Raw genomic sequence first — 23,588 nt, 5'->3', positions numbered from 1 at the left:
TTTTAGCGAGCGCTCCTCCAGCATGCCGTTCGTTGGTGCAACAGTTAAAGAGGTCCCCCTTTCAATATTCACCAAATGACTGACAACAAATGACAGTTTGGATAATTGTATATATATATTTATGGAAAATCTTAAACATTTGCTGGCTTCTCAATTGTGAGGATTTGCTGCGTTTCTGTGCTTTATGTTTTTGGGTTTTTGTACTGTTAGTCGAACAAAACAAGGAATTTTTAAGACATCCTCTTTGGCTCTGGGAAATGATCTACAGAGTAAACAACAAATACAAGATAGAGATTAATTATTGATGACAATGATTGTATACTGTAGCCATAAATACTTGTATTTGATGATTATAGGTTACTGGTTGTGTGGTTAAAATGACCTGACTGTAATGTGAGAGGGCTCTGTCAAACTCATAGCGGTCCGTCTTGTTTGTTTGCAGCCGTAGATATCGTGACGCTTAAGCCGTTTATTACAGCACAGGTAGTTTGTGCCAAGCTCGTAACACCCACAGCTCTGCTGCTCTCCAATTCTTGTCATGAAAACCTGTGTTCCCGTGAGCAGTCCTTGTAGTTTTCTCTGTTCCAGATACTATACTGTACTTCAACAGATCCTTTTTTAAATGATTATGAGTACGCTGGTGCTGCAGGCAAACCTCGGCACCACCTGCACCACTGACATTCCAATATTCCCAGTTGAGCACATTGGGATTATTGCAGCATTATCTCGCACTTATCTCCTTCTCCCCTTGAAGTGAAAATCAGACAGCTGGCGAGCGTGTGCTTGTTGGTTTTACCTTCATGTTCACCGGCCCCTTATCGACCGACCTTTGCGTTTGTTCTCGTGCGACAGGTGTTCGTGAGCTGCAACTTCTGCGGCAAGTCCATCTCCTACAGCTGCTCGGCGATGCCCCACCAGGGCCGCGGCTTCAGCCAGTACGGCGTCAGCGGCTCGCCCACCAAGTCGAAAGTCACCAGCTGCCCCGGCTGCAGGAAACCACTGCCACGTTGTGCCCTCTGCCTCATGAACATGGGCACGCCTGTTTCTAATTGCCCAGGTAAGCTGGCCTGTGTGGAATGTGTAGACCGATGCATCTTGGAGCAGCGTTAAGTGTTTATAACCGAGCATTCGCAGGAGGAGATTGTGTGCACTTTGATCGGCATTTAGAGGCAGTTGCTCCCGGATGTTCAGTGAACAATCCAGTTTCTTTTTATTGCTGCGACGTCGCTCACACCAACGTCAACATAGATAGTCGAATTTTATTGATTGCTAATATTGACTTGTGGATAAATCCTTTCTGGCAGGAACAGTGAAGTCGGATGAGAAGGTGGACTTGACGAGGGAGAACAAACTCGCTCAGTTCAACAACTGGTTCACCTGGTGTCACAACTGTCGACACGGCGGCCACGCCGGCCACATGCTCAGCTGGTTCAGGTGGGACGCTCACTGGATGCTGCTACATGTGTGGATACTTGGTTCCTGCTATGGTCCGTGTACCTTCTGTTCGTTAGAAGAAATCCAATATCAATCAGTACAAAATGCAAAATGGGACTATCGTCAAAGATATCTAGAGCTAATAGCAAAAAGATCAGACGTGAGATGAGTTATTTAACCAGATGTGGACACGTGCTGTGCAAAAAGCGTTCATCTCTCTCTCACTGCAGTAATCGTGGAAGGCAAAAGTGATTCTACTGATGTATAAAAAGTCACCAATACTCTGAGATACCTGTCACTTGAATATAAAGGTAGATGTAATATTGTTAAATCCATGTTGGGATCCTGTTAAAGATTCTCTTTGAGGAACCATGTAGCCTAAAGTTATCTACCACAGACAAAAAGCAACGTAGAAATAAATAACATAAAAACATGACTAGCTTTACCCTCTTTGAGTGTAAATCTAGTCATGTTGTTTTCCTTAAACAGTAGCCTGTAGTTATCGATCACTGACAAAAGCAAAGTAGAGTAGAAATCATTTTCCTGTGGCAAAACCCTCTTTGCTTTGTTTTATTTCCAGTTGACCAAAGTGTAAAGAAAATACAGAGATTCAAGCCATATTCCTTCAAACTATTATTTGCATCAGGAAAAAACCTTTTTCTTTTATTTCAATGAACAGATGGTACACTGACCTGCAACGCCCCTCTGTTCTTTCAGCCAGGATGTACAAACTTCTGTATTATCTCCTGTTAATTCCTCTACTGTTCATGTGTCCATTACAGAGACCACACAGAGTGCCCAGTGTCTGCTTGCACATGTAAATGCATGCAGCTGGACACCACGGGGAACCTGGTGCCTTCAGATGGCAGCTAAACAGGAGACGCTTGTCGGGAAAGTGAAGCCAAACGACCAGCCAGAAGCCGACCGGTGCGGGTACACTGCTGGACCCGCCACACGACGACGACGACGACAACGACGACAGGGCCAATGGACAAAGGGTGCCAGCAGTGTCCTCCTCTGAAGTGGCTGCTTGAATAGAGCGGCATACTGTTTAAGTTATAGTCTAGGGAATGTAATGTTATAACAGAGCCCTATATGACGAAGGGAGACGGTGTGTGTTACTGACTTTACTAACTGAATCAATGACGGAAAAAGGAGCCAATGCAAACTCGCTGCTCTGCTAATGTAAATCCCACTCAGGAGAAATACAAGCGCTTTAATCAGCCTCTTACAATCTAACCTGAATCAGGCTTATAGTTTTATTGTGACCTGTTAACAAAGGAAAAAATCAAATGTCCACTCACACGTCAGGTTGTAAAGATGTGATCACAGGTGCCAATATGTGTGCGAGCTGTATAATTTCCGGGTTTGTGTTTTAACACGCTATTTAACGTCCTGTGTTTGTCTTACGAAAGGATCTTCACATACCTCATGAAAGCGTTTTTCGGGGGGGTAGGGGGGGGTGGTACCCCGGGTGACGGGAGCGGAGTGTAGCGCGCACAATACCGACACTCTCTTGCTCTCTTCGTGTTCCTCTGTGCCACTCTTCATCTTGGCATTGTGCGCGATGGGCTTCCAGTGTTAGAGGGGTCGATGAGGAATTGGAGATGGTGGGGGGGTGGTGAGGAGGAGGAGGAGGAGGGAGGGTTGCGTCTGTATTCACCGGCCCACTCCAGGCCTGTGGTCCATGAAAGAAGCTCACCAGAAAACAGCAGCTGCTCGGCACTCTGACAAGACCCTCCAGATTGTTCCCCTCATAAAGAACCTCAGCTGCCGGAACACTATTGACTCAAAGAGAGGGCGAGAGAACAGACCTGCACACACACCCCCTCTCTCTACACCCTCCGACATACACAGACTTGCCCTCTCTTTTTCTTTCTCCCTTTCTGTGGTGCCCAAATTGCAACCCAAAAAACTATGCATACCACACATCAATCCAAGGATGGGCGCCGTCTGTGGGGGGGGGGGGGGGGTGGGGGGGCGGCCATGTGTAAGCCGCATTGTAAATGGGTTTTTCTCTCATTCTCTGCCACCCTCCCCGCTCTGTCACTAACCTAGGGAGGCATTGTAAGTGAGAGGCGGCCTGCTCCAGAGCTGGCTAAATCACTTAGTCATGGAGTAGGGAGGAGGAGGAGGTGATGAGGAGGAGGAGGGAGGGTTGGTTGGTTGGTTGGTTGGTTGGTTGGTTGGGGGGGGGGCACAGGAGCTACTGTATGCCGCTTTCACCAGGATCTCTTCCCGGTGTGGGAGGTTTTTTACAGGCCTGCTTGCCCTTTTGTGAACTATTTTGGAGTGGAGCTGACAAATTGGCGAGCCGTGTAGCGTCCCGAAAAATACAGGGTTGCTGGAATTTCATCCCTTCAGTGTTTCTTGTGTTTGCCTTTTTAAATAAATTGCGAGTGACAAATTGGAGCTCTGCTGAATGTGTTTTCCATAAGTTTACATGGTTTATTTTTACATTATGTTTCATAGACACAGATGGCGTGGGTTTTTCTAGCCTGTGCCTTCTTCAGCTTTTGCCTGAAAGCATTGAGTCACGCATTATTCTCCCATGGGAACTCCCACAGAATCACAGACCGTCAGTGCAGGCTGAAAGATGGACACCGGTGAAAAACAATAGATTTTGGACATCAGATGTAGTAGTACATCTCTTGAGCTTGGACTGGAAGTTCATTCTTAACCGTTGACACAACAACCTCTCCACAAGGTCCATTAGTAGATGTTCTGGTGCTTTCATTCACATCAGTCTTCCTCAACAGATGGAGTTTATGTTTTCACTTCTTCTTGTCCATGTTGGCTTAAAAGTTGTGATGGAAATTCACTCTGGAAAAACAGCAATTAATCAAAAATCTCACCACAATCAGAATAATCTTTACAAAGATATACAGCTCAAACGAGTCTAAACAAAGATAGTTAAATTAAATTGTGTATACAATGCTAGAATACATATTGTATGCATACAATATATTTTAGTCCTTTAGTAGTGCGCAGTGGAAAAAGAAGGAAACAGAATCTACGTTTCAACAAATTGGGCAAACGCCATCTGCTGAGGAAGGTCTTGTAATAATGATTGACAGCTCCTTTAACAGCGACTAATGGTCTTCCTCAACTAACATTTATTCCATCATACTTTATACATGCAGGCAGCAATCATGTGCAATAGTTTGGTTTATACCGTTTATAAGTATGTTTTTACATCTTAATTTTCGCTAAAGAAACTTTACCCACACTAATAAGACATATCTCACCCGATTGGATGAAAGTACGAGCCATAGAAGAACCTCCGCCAATCAGCGACATTACTGTACAACGCCAGTATCCAATCAGAAGCTCAGACGTGATAAGCGTAGCCCCGCCCACAGGCACCAGCCAGCAGTCTGGCCGAACCAACTGTCATTTAGACTGAGTGGACATGATGGGGAAGACACTACGAGAGCAGGAAAACACGCATTAAACGTCTCAAGAAGTATTAAAAACAACTTTTAAAGTTACTTGTGTGATGGTGTAAGCTTACATCGACATGTGTTAAGTATATTACAGGTAAGTTATCACCAAAATAACGAGTGTTTTTGTCCCTTTGAGCGCGTGAATTGAAATTTTACAAAAAAGGAAGCTAACGTTTTTTGTTGTTGCTAACAAGCTAATGTTTATCTCACCACCTCCTCCAGAGAAGCAGCAACGTATTTCTTTATTGCAACCGGAGGGTTTTCGGAGGATGTCAGCGCCCAGCAACTCGCTCCAGCAGCCGAGGGTGAGACGCAGCAACGCGGGCTCCCCAGGCTCCTTCAACAACAACAGCAGCAGCTGTCGTTTGCACCCCATCCGAGCCACCGTGCCCTACCAGCTCCTGCGTGGCGGGGGTCCGGGCAGCCCGACACGTGCGCAGACCCAGCAGACCCTCTACGGTGGAGCCACCACGACGACGACCAGCAGCCGAGGATCAACGAGCCCCCCATCCAGTCCGTCACTCAGTTCAGGAAGTGCAACAAATCCTAAGCAAAGACTGTCTCCGGAAAATAAGGACTCCTCCTGTCCCCCAGACTCTCCAGTTTCCAGAGGTACGAAACCCTTTTCTTCACCTGTTTGGCCTTAAGAGATAAGATAATCCTTTATTATTAGAAATGTACAGGATTACAGCAGGACAGTGCAAACATTATAAAATGATATTAAAACAGTAAAGACTATTTGAAAAGTAAAAAATCCACAATATTATATACACGGACAGAATCATTGTAGTGTTGCGCAGTACATAGGCCAAGACATGCCATGTCACCATGTGCTCACTGATAATTTGTCATGGTAACTTTTTTGTTTGTTTGTTACGCTAGTATATATTACATTTTAATGTTAGTTGTACACAACATGGCTCACATTTTGTCACCTTTTTAAGTCTGGAGCAAGGTTGGCACTTGATTTGCAGAATGTTGATGCATTAACTATTTAGCCTGCCGTCCACTTGCACAATTAGGCCCTCATAAAGAGAATGGAGTGCACTATTGGCTCTCTTATTTCCTATGGACTTTTGACAAGGGGAGGGGGGGGGGGGACAATTGGCAGAAAGACGTGCTTTCAGTTGTAAAAATGGGCCACTTCAGTCCCGATAGACGGCGCTGACCGAATAGTCAGGTGTTTCTTATTCTGACCTCACTCCATACATGCAGCATGGAGTCCTCATGGCACACTCGGAACATATGCTGAGCTTCACCACGTTGCCTTGCACATGGATAACAGAAGCTAGTGCTATGCTGTTTCCTGTCATGCTCAGCTGCTCCTTGGAAGTGATAAGAAGAGAATCTGAAGGAGGACATGAGAGTCCAGGCAGCTGTAAATCTTCATTTCCCAGCGTGTCACTAAATCTCATTTATGTGACAGCCTTTCCTGCCAAGTATCGACACTGTGGCTGCTTTTCCAGACCGGTAGAAGTATCCTGTTGTGTGCCAAAACAGCATATTTTTTTTTTTTTTTTGCTGGAAGAATACAGTTTTTATATCCAATGCATACAGAAAACCCCCACAATATCTCAGCACAACATAATATGAAAGTGTCTGAATACAGCTTGCTTTTCCAGTATGTGGAGACTCTTTCTGTTAACCTGAGTGGGTGTTTCTGACTGCATCAGTTCCCATGAAAAGCACCAAGTATTCTCTGCACTTAACAAGATTAGGTCACATCTCACAACACTACAGCTGGATCAATGCTACCTTCATTAGTCCCCTTTAATAGCTTCTCCCTCTTATACTTTTTAACTAAAATGGCAGCCCTTTTTTTTTTTTTTTCCCGTGCAGGATTTTAGTTATCGTGGAGTTGTGAGTGGACTTTTATGTTTGTGACGTGCTTCACATTCCTCAATTCTTTGAATGGGATGACCTCTAACCTTGACCAGTGTACCATGCGAGGCAGGAAACGAAGTCTCTTCCATAACAGACTTGCCTGTCATGACGAATTTCTCCCGTGTTTGGCTAACATTTGGTGTTGATTTCCCACCTCGGTGGCATGCCACACATACCTCGGTCCTCTGTCAGAGACAACCTCTAACCCAGGCCGGTGGTGATGATGATGATGGAGACTCCACCCTCCTTCGTCACTGTGACCTCACACTCCAAACACGCAGTCATCAGATGATGACTGATCATATCAATGCTGGCTACTGGAAGTCAAAGATGCAAACCTGATGTAGTGATCTTTCATCACCCAACTTGATTATGATTGAAGCAGGAGGCTTTGCACTTTGTAATTTATCATTCACTGCAGTACTTTGAACCCACTCGCAGACATAATGCTTGCCATTTGGTGGGGGAGTCGGTCCAAAATGCTTCGCAGTACCATCAGCGTGAGTGCCAGACACGCTGGTAATGGACTGCACCGGTGTTTAGATCATAGCATGATGAAGAGAATTATACTCGACATCATGACCTTTTTAGGTTCACCAGCATGACATCATTCACTTAACACACTGTCCCAACAATGATAGTCCTGCTCTGTCGAAATGCCAGCTGTGCTGAAACAGCCCTGTTTCATTGTCACCCGTTCAAACTGCAGAGTAGGAGCGACTGTGACCACGAGATGTTGTCTAAATCAGTCATCTCTGGTGGAACTGTGCTGTGGTTTCTGTAGTTGTATCTGCCTGCACTTTAACTGTCTGTGTAGCATCTGGTTGAACCTTAACTTGGATGTCAAGTTGGCTCATTCTTCTTAGTTATGAATGTTTGAATCGTGAGCACTGTTGGCAGACCCTCCTCGTTCATTGAGATACTCTGAAACTAGTCCAGGCTAGCTTATTGTGGGAGGTACTCATTGAATGATGTCAAATATGCTGATAAGCCATTTCCTGACCAGCTGAGGGACAGATGCTCTTAACTTTAACATATCATGGCCAAAATGAACACCATCATTCATATTGTATGAAAGACGGTCACTGTCCTAGTTAATGCTTGCAATTAACACACTTTTTAACTTGAGCAACTCGTGTAGAACAATACTGAAACAGGAACTGCCTGGTGGCCTGGTGGTTACAGGGGTTCCTCTATGATGGTGGTTAGTGTTTTTATTTATATGATTTAGTAAATAAAGCACATTATACCACTCTGTAGTTAATATAACAAACAGATTTAGGAAGTTATTTCACTAGTATCAGTGTTATACTCTGTAACCCTTCTAAGCAATGATACAGTTTGCACAGTATTGAGAGTTGGCAATTCTAGGTTTCATTATTCACTGTGTGTAGGTCATTCGAGCAATTGCAATAAAGTTGAATTGAATAAAAAAATGCCCACGCTTTAGCACGGACTAAAATTCTATTATCACCTAGTTGAGAAATTCCTTGAAACCCAATGGGAATCTGTTCTGTAATCACACGATGAAGTTAATTGGTTTGATTTTCCTTTCAACCAGCGTCGTGCAGCCTTGTGAAAACCTGCAGGAAACCGTTCTGCTCTGGTTTACTGATCCGAACCACGTGTTTGTGTTCACATTTGCTCTGCAGTTAATGAACCACCCATTTATCCCCTGGAAATGCCGGAACCTTTTTCAAGGAACCTGAAAATATTCCTTTTTAATATCACATACACCATTCGCTCAGCCCTGAAATCAGCAGATGGACTGCTTTGATGTCTTGGCTTTTTTCACACTGTTTCTTTTTTCTCATCAGGAGATTATTCTAGTCTGGCAAGTGGGGAGACGATGGAAAATAACCACAATCCTGGTTCTGAGAGCACCGGCTTGGCCTGTATCAATATTGATGGAAATTTGGCCTGCTTCCTTTGTCTACAATGCTTCAGGGAATTTTACTGTAGCCCAGTAAGCTTACTTAGGCAATACCTTTGGGTGGGTTGGCCTGTGTATTCTATGAACAAAGAACAGCAATGAACAGCTATGTAGTTCCGCGAAGAGAGGGGTGCCTCATGTCGATAGTTTAGTCTGTGTGAGTGTTGGTTTGTGAGTTCAGGTTGGAGAAGGCCTCTGCATAAACCAACTCGGACAAGGAGTAGAGTAAATGTTTCCTGATCGTCACGGTATTCCTTTATTCTGTCTTCTCCATATGGAATGAAGGAGCTTTCATTTGCTTTTGGTAATCACACGCGGTACAATCTAGGCTAATACATTTAATCCAACACTTACCACATTCTCATGCTATTCTCAAGCTAATTTCTTTGTGTTTGCATGTTTTGTTTTCCTCTTGTCTTTTTTTTTTTTTTTTTTTTTACTGCGTGTCACTGCAGGAATGTTGAGTGGATGCAGGCAGTATTGATGTGCATTGTGGTGTGGCTGTTTATGAGTTCTTATGTGGGTGGTGTGTGCTTGACTGTTCTGGCTCATAGCAGACTGCTCTCATAACATGAAATACTCCTGCTCAGCCGTTTACATTTGCTCCAGGCCTCAGTTCTCAAGCCGGTTTGTTTGCCCTGCACTAATACTTATGAGATTAGGAAAAACTGTCCACACTTTCAGGACAACAAGAGGTTGCGAGAGGCAACGTCTCTCCTCAATGAAACCCTGTTAATTGCAGTAGTTAACAGGTGAAGGTTGATTATAATGTATTGCTCTTAAAAGATATTGTATATTTATTTTCAGGGAGTCGAGTAACAATTCATTCTGTAATTTAAATACATTTATATTCGTGTAAGGTGAAGATCTACCCACAATCCCTTCAGTGGAATTTATTACACACAAACACAATCGGTTAAGTTGGTACGATGAATTCAAAGACTCTTCTGAGAGTTTGGATATATTGCTGGCTTGGTGCTGACGTCTACATGTGAGTGTGCACATGCTTCATCCCATCTCTTTGTTCTGTCCCACAGCAGAAAGGTCCAAGTTACAGGTCCGGAGCTCCAGTGCCATCCGGCGGACATCTTCCCTGGACGCCATCACAGGACCGTACCTCACCGGCCAGTGGCCTCGGGACTCCCACGGACCCTACCCTTCCTGTATGAAAGACAAAGCCACACAGGTACATACCATTCTGAAACAATACCACCGCCAGAGTAGGGGTGGGACAGGTCATATTATTCATGACAGGGTTTTCCCTAAGTTTCAGAGGGCTGAAGTGCTTTGCAGCCATTGGGGTTTGAATTGTTTTGTTTTGTTTTTGACTTGGTTTTATGCCATTTCACATTCTTTTATTTTACAAAATAGCTTGCTATTATTATTATTATTATTATTATTATTATTATTATTAATAATAATAACCTATAGTCTGTGTCCTAAACCCTGGGTTCCCAACTCCAGGCACCCCTACCTGCCTATTTTCCAGTTCTCTCTGCTCTAGTACATCTGAACCAGATTCTGCTCAAACCCTGATCTCACCGGGGCTGTTGAGCACCAGTTGTGTTCAAAATACAATGTAGTGAGTATGTTACTAACTATAGTTGTTGTGTTATTTATATATTTTCCACTGTTCGTGTGGCAGATGGGCTACCGCAAAACAACTTTTATAAAAAAATGTACATTCATTACAGACAGACATAAAAACCTAATGCGTCTTTGCTAACTATCTAGCACTCAATTAGTGTGACGACCAGGGTTTTATCATTGCTTAGCATCGTGGCTTCGTAATCCATTTCCGACCCAGCATTCTAACAGGCTGACTGATAGATGATTGGCTGTCATAAGCGATTATGATGTACTTCAAAATTACAGATACATTTAATTACAAATATATTACAGCACCCTGGTTCTCATCCCCATCTCGTGCGTTCAGCTTGTCCGAATCAAGCCCCCGGGTAGGGCGCCGGGCTTTGAAGCTAATTTTACAAAGTGACCAAACAGGTGAATTTTGGGCCAAAAAAATACCTTTTCCCCCCTGGACTTACATTTGGAAAGAGATGTCTGTAAATCAGCGGGTATAGCCATGAACAACAATCCCAGAGACAAAGAGAAAAGACTCCACATGTCATCTTGTAACCAACTTGATCTGATGACGTGATCTGTCTGATTCAGCTCAGCAGGTGACCGTGATTGATTGATCATCAGTGTACATTTGGTTTTGGGGTAATTAATCAGTGTAGCATGTTGTAACGTCAGGGGAAATGAAGAACATCAAGTATGGAGAAAAGTAAGAGTCGAATGGCTTCATCAGTCATATTCCAGGAAGGGCTGTTTGAGAAGAAGCTCACTCAATTCAAATGATGGAAGACAGGACTTACACATAATTGTTGGTTTTCCATCGCAGTAGCTTGTGAAGAAGACACATTTTCAAGCCGTGACCAAATATTTAGTTTTGGTAATCTGGTGGTGGAGTCTGGTGCCAATAAGGCCTGATAGACTTTGCTATACATAATTCCCTCACAATCATACATTTAACACATTATAACTCTTCACAAGACCTGTGCATGGATTTCATATTGAGCCTCGGCACAGTGTTCCTGGACAGCAGCCCACACATCATCACCCACTAATCTGGCCATGTGACTGATGGCTAAATGCAGTTTTTCCTCGAAGAGCTCCATTTCTTGGGGGGTAGTTAGTTTGGGGTGGGTTTGTGTTATAAAAGAATATTGACTATGCATGATCATGACATGGGCTGCTCCCTCTTTGCTGACAGAAGCCTTTCATCTGTCTGAATGAAGACCGCCAAGCCTAATTTACATGAGTTTCATACCTTTAACCCTTCATTTGTCTCGCATGTCTTTGTGTGTAGGCTGAGGAAGTGGTGGGAGGGCCTACAAGGTCTCTTGAAGTGGCTTTATACAGAGTAAATGCCTCTTATTACAGGGTTCCTCTGCAGCCATGGAAAGACTGGACAAGTATGGAAAATCAATTTGTTAATTATCAGGTCTCGGAAAAATGTCTGGGCACATATACACGGTGATCTTGTAGACTTACTGTTTTTTTCACATTGTGCTGTTTGCCTGTGCTACATAGTGACATGGACCATATTTCCCAGCTATTATCAGCAGAGATCTGATTGAAGGCTTATTAAAATGAAAATCCAGTTCAAGAGATTTATGTCCTTCAAAGCTGTGGAAATTTGAGATGGGAAAACATTTGGCTCTGTCGTAATGATGTGGGAGAGTGTGACACACTTGAAAATCCTTGAACGATTAAATGCACAAACTCCCCCAAGGATAGCGAGAGACCACTTCCTGTTTAAAAAGCTACGCCTGGGCCCGGCTCTTTCTAGAAGACAACAACGGCAGAGAGCAGCAGACAAAGGGTCCCTGGCCTCTTTTGTCGTGCATCACACAAGTTGAAGACAGCCTCTCCTTTGAGCTGTTCTGTAGCCTTGCATGGAGGTGAAGCTGTTTGCACCTGTCCCCCAGGCTGCGGCTGAGTCGAGGAGAAATCCCACTGCTTGCCACCTGGCCCTCGTGGCTGCACGGCCCGCCTGCCTTTTGTGTGGGAGTCGAGGAGCAGAGGGCCCATACATATGCTAATCACTGTTCCGGGATAGGTCTGTGAGTCCTAGGCCCTGTGGTTACAGAACACAGAGCATGTCTGTATGAAGATTAGGCCCCTTGCACACCAAGCCGACATTAAAGAACTAGAACCGACAAAGGCGGACTGATCAAACGGTGTGCGCCGCTTCACGTCTTCTGTTAAAAGTTGCACTTGTGTATACCACAAAGACTGCAGCCGATGGCCCGCTGACCACTGACCTGCGTGTACGTTCTGCGCCCCGAGTGAGAGGAAATAACTAATCGGCGGTCTGTTTGTAATCTGAAAAACATAACGTAGAGGCTAACAAACTAGCCTGCTGTTTGTCACAGTACTGTGAATCTGCTGAAACTGTCTTACTAAAGATACACGCTCGCAGCTAAAGCTTGTTAGAGGCTAGACACGCAGCGATCCAACGTTATAGATCAAACAAAGCGCTCTACAGATACTGAGCTCCATCGACTAATATCTCTTGTTGTAAAATGTCCGGTGTAATTGGTAACATCGGTATTGGCCTTGGAGACATTTGTCCATTTTCTGTAATTCTAAGTGACCTTAAGGCGTGTAGAGATAACGGATACACAAAGCCAACTCTCCAAATCATAACTCCTCCTCTCTGAACCCCATCAGATGATAGCAGTGGCCCTCTGCTCGCGTGTCTCGACATGCAATCCAAACAAACCAGCACAAGTTCCACTCAAATCCTATTGAAGCACAGTCATTATTTCCTGCTTTGGAACAGAGCTGGATTCTTGAGGATGTTGCCTGCATGCAACCCTTTGGGTGGGAATCATAATGGGAAGCAAGCTGCAGGCTGTGGTAACAGAGTTTTATCTGCACAGCAGCACATTATCAGGCACAAGTCTACAAAGCATTCGACTCAGGCAGGAAGCTCGAGAGCTAGCGTGATAAAAGGGCCTCTGAGGTAAATAAAGGTGGGTGTTCTTGTTCACGGACAATTTGTGACAATCAAGAAAGATAGCCTGCAGGCTTTCTAACTGTCTTACTATGTATACCTGGGGGGAAAAGTAGGATCAAACTGAGATATCCACCATAGAAAAGTGACCTACCATGACACCTGTGTGACCTGTTAACATCTCTAGAGTTATCAGCTTTCTCAGGATTTGAGTGCCGTCAGAGTGACAATGAAGCCCTTCCACGATCCCCTCCATTTTCCTTATAAAAATGATTGTGCTTTTCGGTTTAGCCAGTTTAAAACCTACACGTATCACTCACTGCCAAATGAGTAACACGTAGCGAGCTGCATTCCCTATTTGACGTCAGAACATCTGTGAGAACTTAGTTTTTGTTTTTTCTCAACGGCTAAATCCACAACTCCATAAAGCCTCTCTGCCCTTTTACAGCCATCTGCATTCTGTATGAACAGATTAAGCTGCAGCATCAAGTCCCTCAATGTCTGGCAGAGGCATCAAACGGCTCAAGCCATTCCGTAGGCCATGCACAAAATGTTAATGCTAAAGGCTAGCCACACATCTGCCATCCAGCGTGGCCGAGCACAGTGCTCCCTTTTCATGTGAGCACAAGCACCCATTTAATCCGCCGTCCTTTTCCGGGGAAACCAGCGCCAGCAATCCAGCGCAAACGCCTTCCCGGGTGTTCCTCATTATTCACGGCGTGATATTCCATATCATAGGGCAAGGCTTGTGCGTTAGCTGCAGAGACATAGAGGGTTTTTCTGTTTGTGTGGGGTCAGTCATAAGGCAGTGTGAAGACACTGACATTTAAGATGTTTCGTACTACTGTGATGACCATAAAACGTCAGATGTTTGAGGAGCAGAGGCACTGTTTATGTGCATAATCAGGGGGGGGAAGTATGTGGCTTCAGACGGCCCTATGAAACATCCTCCGTCTGTTTCTGTTTTTGCATATATTTACATAAGTTAACCGTTTCCTTGTTTATGCAGTAGAGGTCTAAAAGACATCTTCAATGAGACAGAACTGCCTCTATGCTCTCTGGTAGGGAATGTTTTGTATATCAGATGTTTTCTTATGGTCTACTAATGACACTAAAGGTCCCTGTCGACTCGTTGACCTGGTATAAGCCTAGAGTTGTCCTTGTACTTGTACTTTGTAGACTAACTAAAGGTAAAAGGATTGGAACTCCAAGGTGGGAAACGAGCACCAGCTGCTAGTGAAGTCCTTGGTTGTGTCGGCTGTGAGTGACTGACGAGGCAGATAATCGGATATTAATTTGTAGCCCTGTAACGGTTTTCTCAAACTATGATTTTTGGAATGTACTAGTGTGTTTGGCTTCTGGACCAACAGTTTCCTGCCACAGTATTTATGTTAACCTGGCTTACTAATGGAAGCAATCAAACATGCTACGACTTTTGTTTTTCCTGTTGAAAGTAGTGCTTTTCCTCAGGGATGGTATCTCGTGACTGTTTTCCTGTTTTTCATGGATTCCAGATTCTCAGCTTTACTTCTGAGCCACACGGCACTCATCACTGCTTTCACCCACCTCTTTCTCAGCTGGTTATCCAAACATTTAACTTTTAACATATTGAGTTGATGCTCACATTTTGACAGACTTCACAATGAGTTGGCTCGTCCGCTATTCACTTAAGAGGTCTTTTAGTTTCCTACATCTCCTGCACAAGCTTTTATTTACTTTAAATTCATGTTGATCTGGAGTATATGTATTTATAAATGTGTACATGTATCATTTATAATATTTCTTAGTGAAAACAAATGAAAAATAAACAAGGGCATTTCATAAGACCCATGACTCTTGATGATTCAACAAGGGCCCCATCTGTGACCTTTCAGTTATCTGATCTCTGTAAAAATTAGGCCAACCCGCCACGTAAACAAATGTCAGATACTGCAGGTATCCTCCACTTTGAGGGTTATGTAATGTGTTCTATTCAGATATCTTTGCACACAATGGAAACCTGTGTTTATGCTGATGAGCAGGAGTACATCATACTTATCTTTGTGTGCCGATTCAACGCACGACATGCTATTTAGTAGCCACAGTGTCACACAGTACATGTGGAGCGTGTGTCAATATAGCATGACTTGTGTTAGAGGAAATGATGTAGAGTTGTGTACCATGTGGTCATGTGTCTGCATGTATGAATGCGTTTCAGACTCCAGGTCTCTGGATTGATGAGGGAGCAGAACTGGGAAGCCCTCACCAGCGGTCGGCCTCCTGGGGCAGCGCAGACCACCTCAAAGAGGTAAATTCACCTGTCTGAACCTCGCTTCACACAAGTCACAGCTGCTCATTACTGCAAACTACACAGATGGTGGATCAACAGAGTGAAGTAGTGTTCAGCCTTCTGTCTGGCTCTAAGCTAGGCCTGGACTGGTTTAAAACCATACAGCCAGTTCAAAGAACATGTTTTTGTGATTCATTTCATTTATTCAAAATGTGTTTTATTTGTCAGGGTCAGAGGTCAACCTAAATATTATGCTCCTTAAGGTTGGTTTCCACTCCTGTCTATCTGCTGCGCTTGGTGGCCAACCAGCCGACCACATGGAGCTATTAGTTCTCCAGACCTCAGTCTAAATTTAACCTCCTTCTCCCCTCGCTTTCCCACTCAACTGCACCCTCGCATTTCATTATGGCCTGTTTGTGAGAGACGGTGCAGGAGCACCTCAAGGCTGATGCAGCCATATTGTTCCCTCTTTCGCACTGAGGGAACTTATTCAGGGTAACTCGTGTTACTTAAAAGCCTCACACATGCCCCTGCAACACAATAGACATTCATGTTTCCTGTTTACAGTAGATCAATACAGCAATATGTTTTAGATGGAACAGGCTTAGCCTTCACTTTGTTGACGAGGGACAGATCAAAAATTAAATTTGACACACATTACTATTGAATTGTTAAGACGCGAAATGTTCCAGCTTTTATTGTGAATCTGTGTGGACATGGTGTGTGAGGAGACGGGAAGAGACACATATTTTCTGGTTATGGACTCACAGCGGTGTGATCATAAGAATCGGATTTCACAAAACACATCCAAGTGTGAATGTAGCCTAACACTAAAACTCGGCCCATTAGAATCATTAAGCGTTGAACTTTCTGCAGACAGCCCCAGGGGCTTTGGCCTGCACAATCAATAGCACAGCCAGGAAAACCTCTTCCTCATCCTCTGAGATTACATCGCGATTGCCTGGACTTGTCATTATCGACTGCTGCGGTCACCCCATGAATGTAGTGAACTGTCTTCCAGCTCTCTAACCTATGTGATTACATGTGTGGGAGGACATCTATGAAAAAAGCACGTCTCTTTGTTGACTGTGTTGCCAGGATTACAAGATCGGCGTCGAAGACCACACCTTTGTCTGCACAGTACAACTTCGTCTGTTCGGCTCACAAAGAGTATCCTGTTTTTAGGCTGATACGGGGCCAGATGCATTGACACCCGTTGACCTGACTCGTTTCATCATCAGACATGCGTGGTTGATTTAACATGCGCACTAAAGCACCCTGCAACAATATTAAAGTCTATATTAACGCTGCGCACAGTAGCACAGTAGCCATATTAATGCTGCACGCCACATAAATCCGCCTCCCAGCCATCCTTAAAACTATAAGAAAATATGAATTTGACAAATGGCAGAATATTCTTATTAGTGTAGGTTGTCAGCTGCTGCAAAACGGAGGAAACATCACTACAAATATTCGTGTCATGTCTGTTAAACTATTTTCATATAATTTCCAGGCCAACATTTAAATGCAAGTAGAGCTGCAACGATTGCTCAATTAATTGATAAGTTGTTAGAAAATTATTGCAACTAATTTGATAATTGATTAATCATTTGAGTCACTTTTTAAGCAAAAATGCAACTTTTGATAACTTATCAAATCTGAGAATTTGCTGCTTTTTATTGCCTTGAAATAACATTGAATATTTTTGGGTTTAGGACTGTTGGTTGAACAAAACAAGATATTGGAAGACATCTCCTTGATCTTAAAAGGCATTTGTGACTGTTTTATTGATGTTTTCTACACCATACGATTAATCAACAAACTATTCGGCACATGAATTGATGAAGAAAATGATTGCCGGTTGGAGCTATGACGCCCTACATGGGAGCAAATATGCTCATCACCTTCCAGCTTCATTCATTTCACAGATGCGGAAAGTTAAAATTCACATGTTGACCATATTACTGCCTTCACGAGGCGTTTGTGATCCGTCTTTTGCTGAAGTGATGCTACTTTTCTTCCAGCAGATTGCTAAACTGAGACTGCAGCTGCAGCGCAGCAAACAGGTCAGCCGGCAGAACAAAGAGCGGGAGCACAGCTCACTGCAGCTGCAGGCGCCGCAAGGCACCGCATGCCCACCGCAGGTGAGCTATTCATGCCATGCCAAACTGGGTCACCCGGTATGCTCTTTTCAGGTGAAAACATTAACCAACTCTGACTTTGGTGATGCAAGATCTAACTCCGTGTATGATAAGGTAGCTTAGCAGCCACGCAAAAGGCATACAAATGAAACAGATGGTGACCAAAGCTGTTGAAGATAACAGAACATGAATATACCAGGGTTAACGTTCTGTTAATGATATCACATTGTTAATCAGGGTTTTACTTTTCATTTGCTCCATCAGTGTAAGTTTGGTAGTTATAAAGCTGTAGGTTATCAGCATGCGATGGTTATGTAGGTGTAGAGTGAAAGTGCCCGTTTGTATTTTTATAGCATGTTTTGCATGAGCCGTTCAGGCTCCTGTATCGGCCATATTTGATCATAAACCACGTTTATGATGTTGTATGTTGCACTGCGTTTGACTGGGGGTGGTCTAGTTAATGAGTCCCTTCTGACCAGTAATGTCAAAAGAGGAGAGAGGGAGTGTGTCCGGGCATGCCCTGTCCTCTCCTTGTTTGCAGTTCATTCATTAACAGATGCCCGGCAACAGTACACATACTCCACTGTGGGAAAATGAGCATAAACGGGGGATATGCTTTGCCCCATATCCACATGTGGTAGATCACAATCATGGCTGTGTTTTTGATATTTAATCCCGCTTCAGTGACAACTATTTAAACTGAACGCCTCCACTCATTAAATATCTCATAAAACTGGATCGGCGACAATTCCATACCGCTAACAGATCTCGGTGCCACAGAGTCTAAGACATTTGCAGTATTATGTATTTAAATGCACAATCTGAATTATGAGACTATTATTTTCATGTGTACATCATTTTTTTTAAACTTATTTTTGTCTGTCGTTGCAGTACAAGGGAACTTCATCAGCTCTGTCAACAATCCCGGTGCCAAGATCCCTGATATGCAGGGTGCCGAGCAGTGTGGAGGGCATCAGCCACGAGCTGGAAAATGTGTTTATCAGAGAGAACTGGGTGCAGGGAATACAGGTAGGGACACACACACACCAGCAACGGGGTCAAGCTGTATTTGTGCTTGCTGAACTGTAAATGTGTCAGTTTAGTTTCTACTATATCTGAACTCTACCTAATTTATCCATTTACAGTTCAGTCTTATTTGTACCAGGTGGGTTACATGTCAGATTCAGACTGTAAATATGAGCAGCCCAATGGGGAAAAGTTGTTCATGTCCGCTTTTTTGTAATTATGAGTTGGAATTTATGACGGATAAAATATCTCCTGTGTTGGTGAAAATAACTGCATAATTGTCCACAAAGTGCATTAATGAAATACAATCAGTGCAGCCAATTAAAAAGAAGCTTTATATTTATATAGATGTATATCTCAAACTGCCTGCTGTACCTTAACTACTCTCTTTAGTGTGTCCACTGTCCTGCAGCTGTCAATTGATGAAACAATACATGACATAGACATGTTGCATTTAACATTGTGCAACAATCATTAATACTTTACTGAATCTGTGAAGTATATTTGTTTACTTAAAGGGATGGTTTGGGTGTTTTAGAAGTGTTTTTATGAGGTACTTATCTATATTCAGTGCATTACAGACAGTAGGTAAGACTGCGGTCAGCGTGCCCCCAGTTTGGAGAAGCAGACTAGTGTATTGCCGCAGCTGTGTATATATGGACTGCTGTGGATATGTGGGCAACAGAAAAACGTATCATAGCCATCTAAAGCAAAGACCTGCCTAAATGTATACCAGTTTAATTGTACACTATATTTAGAGTATTTTTGCTAGTTTACCGTTGCTGTGAGACGGCTATAGAGTCTGTTTACTGCTGCTGGTTAGTTTGTGTTATTGTGTGACTTTGATCATTTTGAATTCACCAAAGAGATTTGTTTCTTCCCCTCAACGTCAGTCAAACTTTACGTTTATATACCTGAATATGCTTATGGTCAAAAAACAGCCTTTTAGGCTATGCTTGAAATTCATAACATGCACAAGCAGGCTTGTAAAGTCACTTGCAGCATGGTGCACCATACAGTAAGACACACGCGCATATTCTCACTCGCACTGAATTATATTCTCACTCACACTGAATTAAATCTCAGAGGCGAGGACACCCGTAAATCCTGTCTGATGTGGGGTAGTGAACCTTGGCAGGTCTGTAAAACTCCCCTCTTAGAAAGTCACCCACACACACACACACACACAGTTTAAACACCCATTGAAACATACGCACCACTACAGATTTACAACCTGCTGTGCACCAAGCCCTTCTCTTTGCTGCCCTCTATTTGCATCAGTTGTGCCAAAGCAGAACGCTCTGCACATCACACTGTTGCTCTACTGTCACGTATTACCATCTGGTGTGATGTTTGCTTCTCCAATTGCCCTTTGAACAGACAGATGGACACAAACACACACACACACACCAGAGACTCTTCAGTTTCACTCATTCTTAGATTCAGTGGCATCAGTTAGTGAGCTGGTAGCTGTTAAGGGGAACGCTGCAACAGTTCACGATGGTTTTTCAAGGACACTTTATGTTATCTGTGATTGAATGTAACCTTTTGAGTTATGATTCTCTCCAGACTCTAAGCACCACCACTCTGACATTTTAGGATCCATGTACATTAATGCTTCACCTCCTCCTCCACCCTCTGACCTCACAGGCCATGGATGTGGTGGATGGCCGCCGCGCCCCCTTCCCTCCGCATCACTACAGCAGCAGTGGGGACACGCGTGACACGGACACGCAGGCCCCGTCAAGTGGTGACTCCAGCCCGTCGCCCCGCCCCTGCAGCTCTGACCACGCCCACTCTCCTGATGGAAGCCCGTGCTCTGCAGAGGAAATTGACAAAGGTGTGTGTGTGTGTTTAGAGGGGATTTTATACATCGACGCCTCTTTACAGGTCTTGGAGAGTGTAGATACGTAAAAAAAAAAAGTAGTTCGAAGCCTTAAATTGACTCAAGTGATGTCTGAGGGTTGAAGACTATGTGTTTTTTTTAAATAAAAATAATCTGGGGGTTGGAAAGAAGTGATCTTACCAGACCTCTGTAGACCTGGTTAAAGATTCATTTAGGCAAACTTCTTGCACTGCTTGTTTTTAAACATTTGAGACGTTTGGCTTCTTTTGTTTGATGGGGAAAAGGATGTTTGTTTCATAAAGTAAGGCACTGAAAACTGTATTGATTTAGCATCAGTACAGACACTCGTATTGGGAAGTGCCACTCAGCTGTACTCCAAGCACATTGCAGCTCCTAAGAATCAATAACCAAGTTTTTTTTATTTTCCCATGTTGTATTCTGTATTTCCAGACGGTGTGTGCAGTTCTCCTCTCCCCAAGTTTGCCACGTCTCCCAAACCTAACAACAGCTACATGTTCAAACGGGAACCTCCAGAGGGCTGTGAGAGGGTCAAAGTGTTTGAGGAGATGGTGTAAGTATTATTTTCATCTTACAATGTGTTTGTGGTTCACTCGCCACGTGTGAGCACTGAGTGCACTGATTGTTGAAAGAAAGACAATAGATACAGTTCACCGTTAAGAGGACAAAGCCGACGGGCTTATTTGCATTGTGGGTGGCAGGGTTGAGGGCATAACGGCTGTGTAGGATAAACAACTTGCATTTGATCAAAACAGTCTTGTAAATGGAAAATAAAAGCAAAAGTATTGAGCTTGGCTTTTCTTCTTCATCTTCAGGTCTGGCCGATCAAAAGGCTTCCCTCTCTTCTCGTGCCCTGACAAAAACAAGGTGAACTTCATTCCCAGAGGCTCCGCCTTCTGCCCCGTCAAACTCCTGTGCTCCTCCCTGTTCTCCCCCATCGCTCCCTCGCCCTGCTCCTCAGCCAACGACGGCCCGGGGCCTCAGGTGACCCCGACTCTGCCCACCGCACCACTAGCTACCTTTCCGGCCTCCGCCGACTGGAGCGCCGACACGAGCACGGGCGTCAACGCAGACGACGGCACAGACGGCCAGAGCCCCGACACGGATGTGGGGAAAGACGGCTCAGCACAAGTACTCCTCACCAGCTAGTCCTCAGGTATTCACAGCCAAACCACCTGCAGCTGAAACACTACAGCGGCTCAGGTGGTATGGCTTTAAAAACAAAAAAACACAAAAAAGATCCTTGCACTCCGTTAATCCTAACGTAAGCCAGCAGGGAGTGCCCAAGGTCTAGAAATGACAAACACAACGTAGGGTAATGGTACCAGCATCCTGCTGCACGAGCTTGATGGTTAAGTCTGGACAGCAATGACCAAACTGTGTCCTGGCCTTGGGCACCGCCTCCCTTCACCCATCGCTAACCTAGCTTTCTCCTCTGTACCGGGACAACACCCATAGCAAAAATACCGTTGCTTCCTTTAGCAAAGAGAAAAAGAACTGCTCAGATAATCTTGTTATGCGACACCGGCAGTTTTATCAAGAAAATCTTTCACCAGAGACGGCTGTGAGGTATCAGAGAAACATCTACTACTCATGTTATCTAACCAGCTTATTGGCTGTTCAGTGTTCAGCGTGCTAACATCTAAAGTACATATACGTAAGCTTTTTGACAGGATGGGAAATGCCAGATTCATGGATGTCACAGAGTCACAATGCATTGCCCCACGTTAACCACAATGTTTGCACTTGTTAAGACACGGCTCCCAATGATACCGGCCGTGGCCTATTTCTTTTTTTATTTGTCTGTTTCAAAGTATTTGTAGCACATTGTCGTTGTGAAACCAGCAGTTGCTTGAGCGCTCCACCCAACGGGCTAACAAGCCGAGACCTAGATCTGCTTTTCTAGTCTGATCACTATTCATTAGCTCATCACTAAAGGCAAATGACAACTGTTTTTCTGAGACCAAATAACCAATCACAAAGCACACAACCCTCCCATTGCCCTGTGGTAATGCCCCACACTACACAGAACAAGAACTCAGGTCATGTGGAATGTACTTGCTTGGACTATGTTGCCTTTCCCCAGTGTTTCTGACTTTCCAGTCTACAGCATAACTGTTTTATTTCCCTGGAGAGGGAGGTTATTACGGACTGAATCAACGATTGGTGTCGCACCTCGTGACGGATGACCTTTTAGCGTTAACCTGTTCAGGTTTAGAGTTTCAGGTGCTATGACGCATTCCAGAGATCGCTGTTGAATAGGTCAACCGTGAGTACTCGTGTTAGCGAAGCTAGCTACATAAGCTACACCCTCCCTAATTGAGAGGTTGACATGCATGTCATTTGTTTCTCCCCTTTTTATTGAATACGTACCAAAGCAGGCCTGTCACGTATTTGGGACACAAGAGGCACCGTTTTAGTGCCAGAAGTAGAATGTTTATGTGCATTTTGTTTAGTTGATAAACAGTTCAGCGCCTTATAAACACCGGTTCATAGTGATTCAAACACAGGCGATAATCGCTGAACCAAACATAAGCACTTACTTGGAAGTGAGATGATAATCACTATTTTTTTTTATTTTTAAGACCAATTTGTAAGTCGAAACAATCAGAACTTAAGTGTGCAATTGATTTTTGTTTGACGTAAAGCTACACTAAGAGTTTTTGTGTAACACAGTTTGGCTCAATATACAGATCCAACGAGATGCTCCCTGCACGAGCTGCATCACCGGAACGTACTAAAAAGTAAAACGTGACTTATTGAGACCATGTTGGCGTTGAATGGGAGAGTTAAACTAGTAAATGTTTCATTCCAAAACTTGCACACAGACAATAAGAACCGTATGCAAGACATTCCACACAAGTGAAAAACTCTCCTCTGCTTGCAGCGCTAAGAGTTTCAATTAATAATTCTGATTATTTTTATTCACAAGCACATTGTGCAGTGCAGAAATGGTTGCCATGTTTGGCAATGATGATTCAGTTCTCCTGTGTATTACGCATTTATATGCAGATCTTGTGTTTGTTTCTTTTTCTTTTTCAATAAAGAAAACAAAAAAAAGTC

General features: G+C 43.8%; 2 protein-coding genes and 1 long non-coding RNA gene across 8 annotated transcripts in view; 2 read left to right on the top strand and 1 right to left on the bottom strand.

Moving 5' to 3' along the window:
• mios (missing oocyte, meiosis regulator, homolog (Drosophila)) overlaps nucleotides 1-3,861 on the top strand; it is an 11,454-nt gene extending 7,593 nt beyond the window's left edge. For 3 of the 4 annotated variants that reach the window (XM_076081251.1, XM_076081252.1, XM_076081253.1), the window contains exons 10-12: nucleotides 853-1,057; nucleotides 1,305-1,434; nucleotides 2,217-3,861. In XM_076081251.1, the coding sequence (XP_075937366.1) occupies nucleotides 853-1,057; nucleotides 1,305-1,434; nucleotides 2,217-2,307 (426 nt within the window). In that variant the 3' untranslated portion in view covers nucleotides 2,308-3,861. The remainder of the gene's footprint in view (nucleotides 1-852; nucleotides 1,058-1,304; nucleotides 1,435-2,216) is intronic. The other variant, XM_076081254.1, reaches the window with a different exon arrangement.
• LOC142938055 (uncharacterized) lies at nucleotides 3,415-5,482 on the bottom strand. Its single transcript, XR_012949480.1, has 2 exons — nucleotides 5,091-5,482; nucleotides 3,415-4,861 (listed from the first exon to the last, which is right to left on the bottom strand). It is a non-coding gene; the product is annotated as an uncharacterized LOC142938055 (long non-coding RNA).
• glcci1b (glucocorticoid induced 1b) lies at nucleotides 4,809-23,588 on the top strand. 3 transcript variants are annotated; one of them, XM_076081258.1, is made up of 9 exons: nucleotides 4,809-4,974; nucleotides 5,103-5,492; nucleotides 9,738-9,883; nucleotides 15,423-15,512; nucleotides 17,519-17,638; nucleotides 18,527-18,664; nucleotides 20,312-20,501; nucleotides 20,958-21,078; nucleotides 21,341-23,588. In XM_076081258.1, the coding sequence occupies exons 2-9, from the start codon at nucleotides 5,150-5,152 to the stop codon at nucleotides 21,672-21,674; spliced, it is 1,482 nt and encodes a 493-aa protein (XP_075937373.1). In that variant the 5' UTR covers nucleotides 4,809-4,974; nucleotides 5,103-5,149; the 3' UTR covers nucleotides 21,675-23,588. The 3 variants fall into 3 exon arrangements, with proteins under 3 accessions (XP_075937373.1, XP_075937371.1, XP_075937372.1); XM_076081256.1 differs by having other exon boundaries at nucleotides 4,813-4,974; nucleotides 9,735-9,883; XM_076081257.1 differs by having other exon boundaries at nucleotides 4,814-4,974; nucleotides 9,735-9,883; nucleotides 17,522-17,638.

Source organism: Anarhichas minor, unplaced genomic scaffold (assembly GCF_050575085.1).
Source record: "Anarhichas minor isolate MPS153535 unplaced genomic scaffold, ASM5057508v1 ptg000079l, whole genome shotgun sequence".
Lineage (NCBI taxonomy): Eukaryota > Metazoa > Chordata > Actinopteri > Perciformes > Anarhichadidae > Anarhichas > Anarhichas minor.
Note: the sequence above shows the minus strand (reverse complement) of the source record. Positions and strands in the feature narration are given on the sequence as shown.

Bases quoted from the DNA above. Each gene is read 5' to 3' on its own strand.
- glcci1b (XM_076081256.1), top strand. From the start codon at position 5,150: ATGTCAGCGCCCAGCAACTCGCTCCAGCAGCCGAGGGTGAGACGCAGC. The intron at 15,513-17,518 runs GTAAATTCACCT...CTTTTCTTCCAG, and splicing joins GCGCAGACCACCTCAAAGAG to CAGATTGCTAAACTGAGACT. The intron at 18,665-20,311 runs GTAGGGACACAC...CTGACCTCACAG, and splicing joins ACTGGGTGCAGGGAATACAG to GCCATGGATGTGGTGGATGG.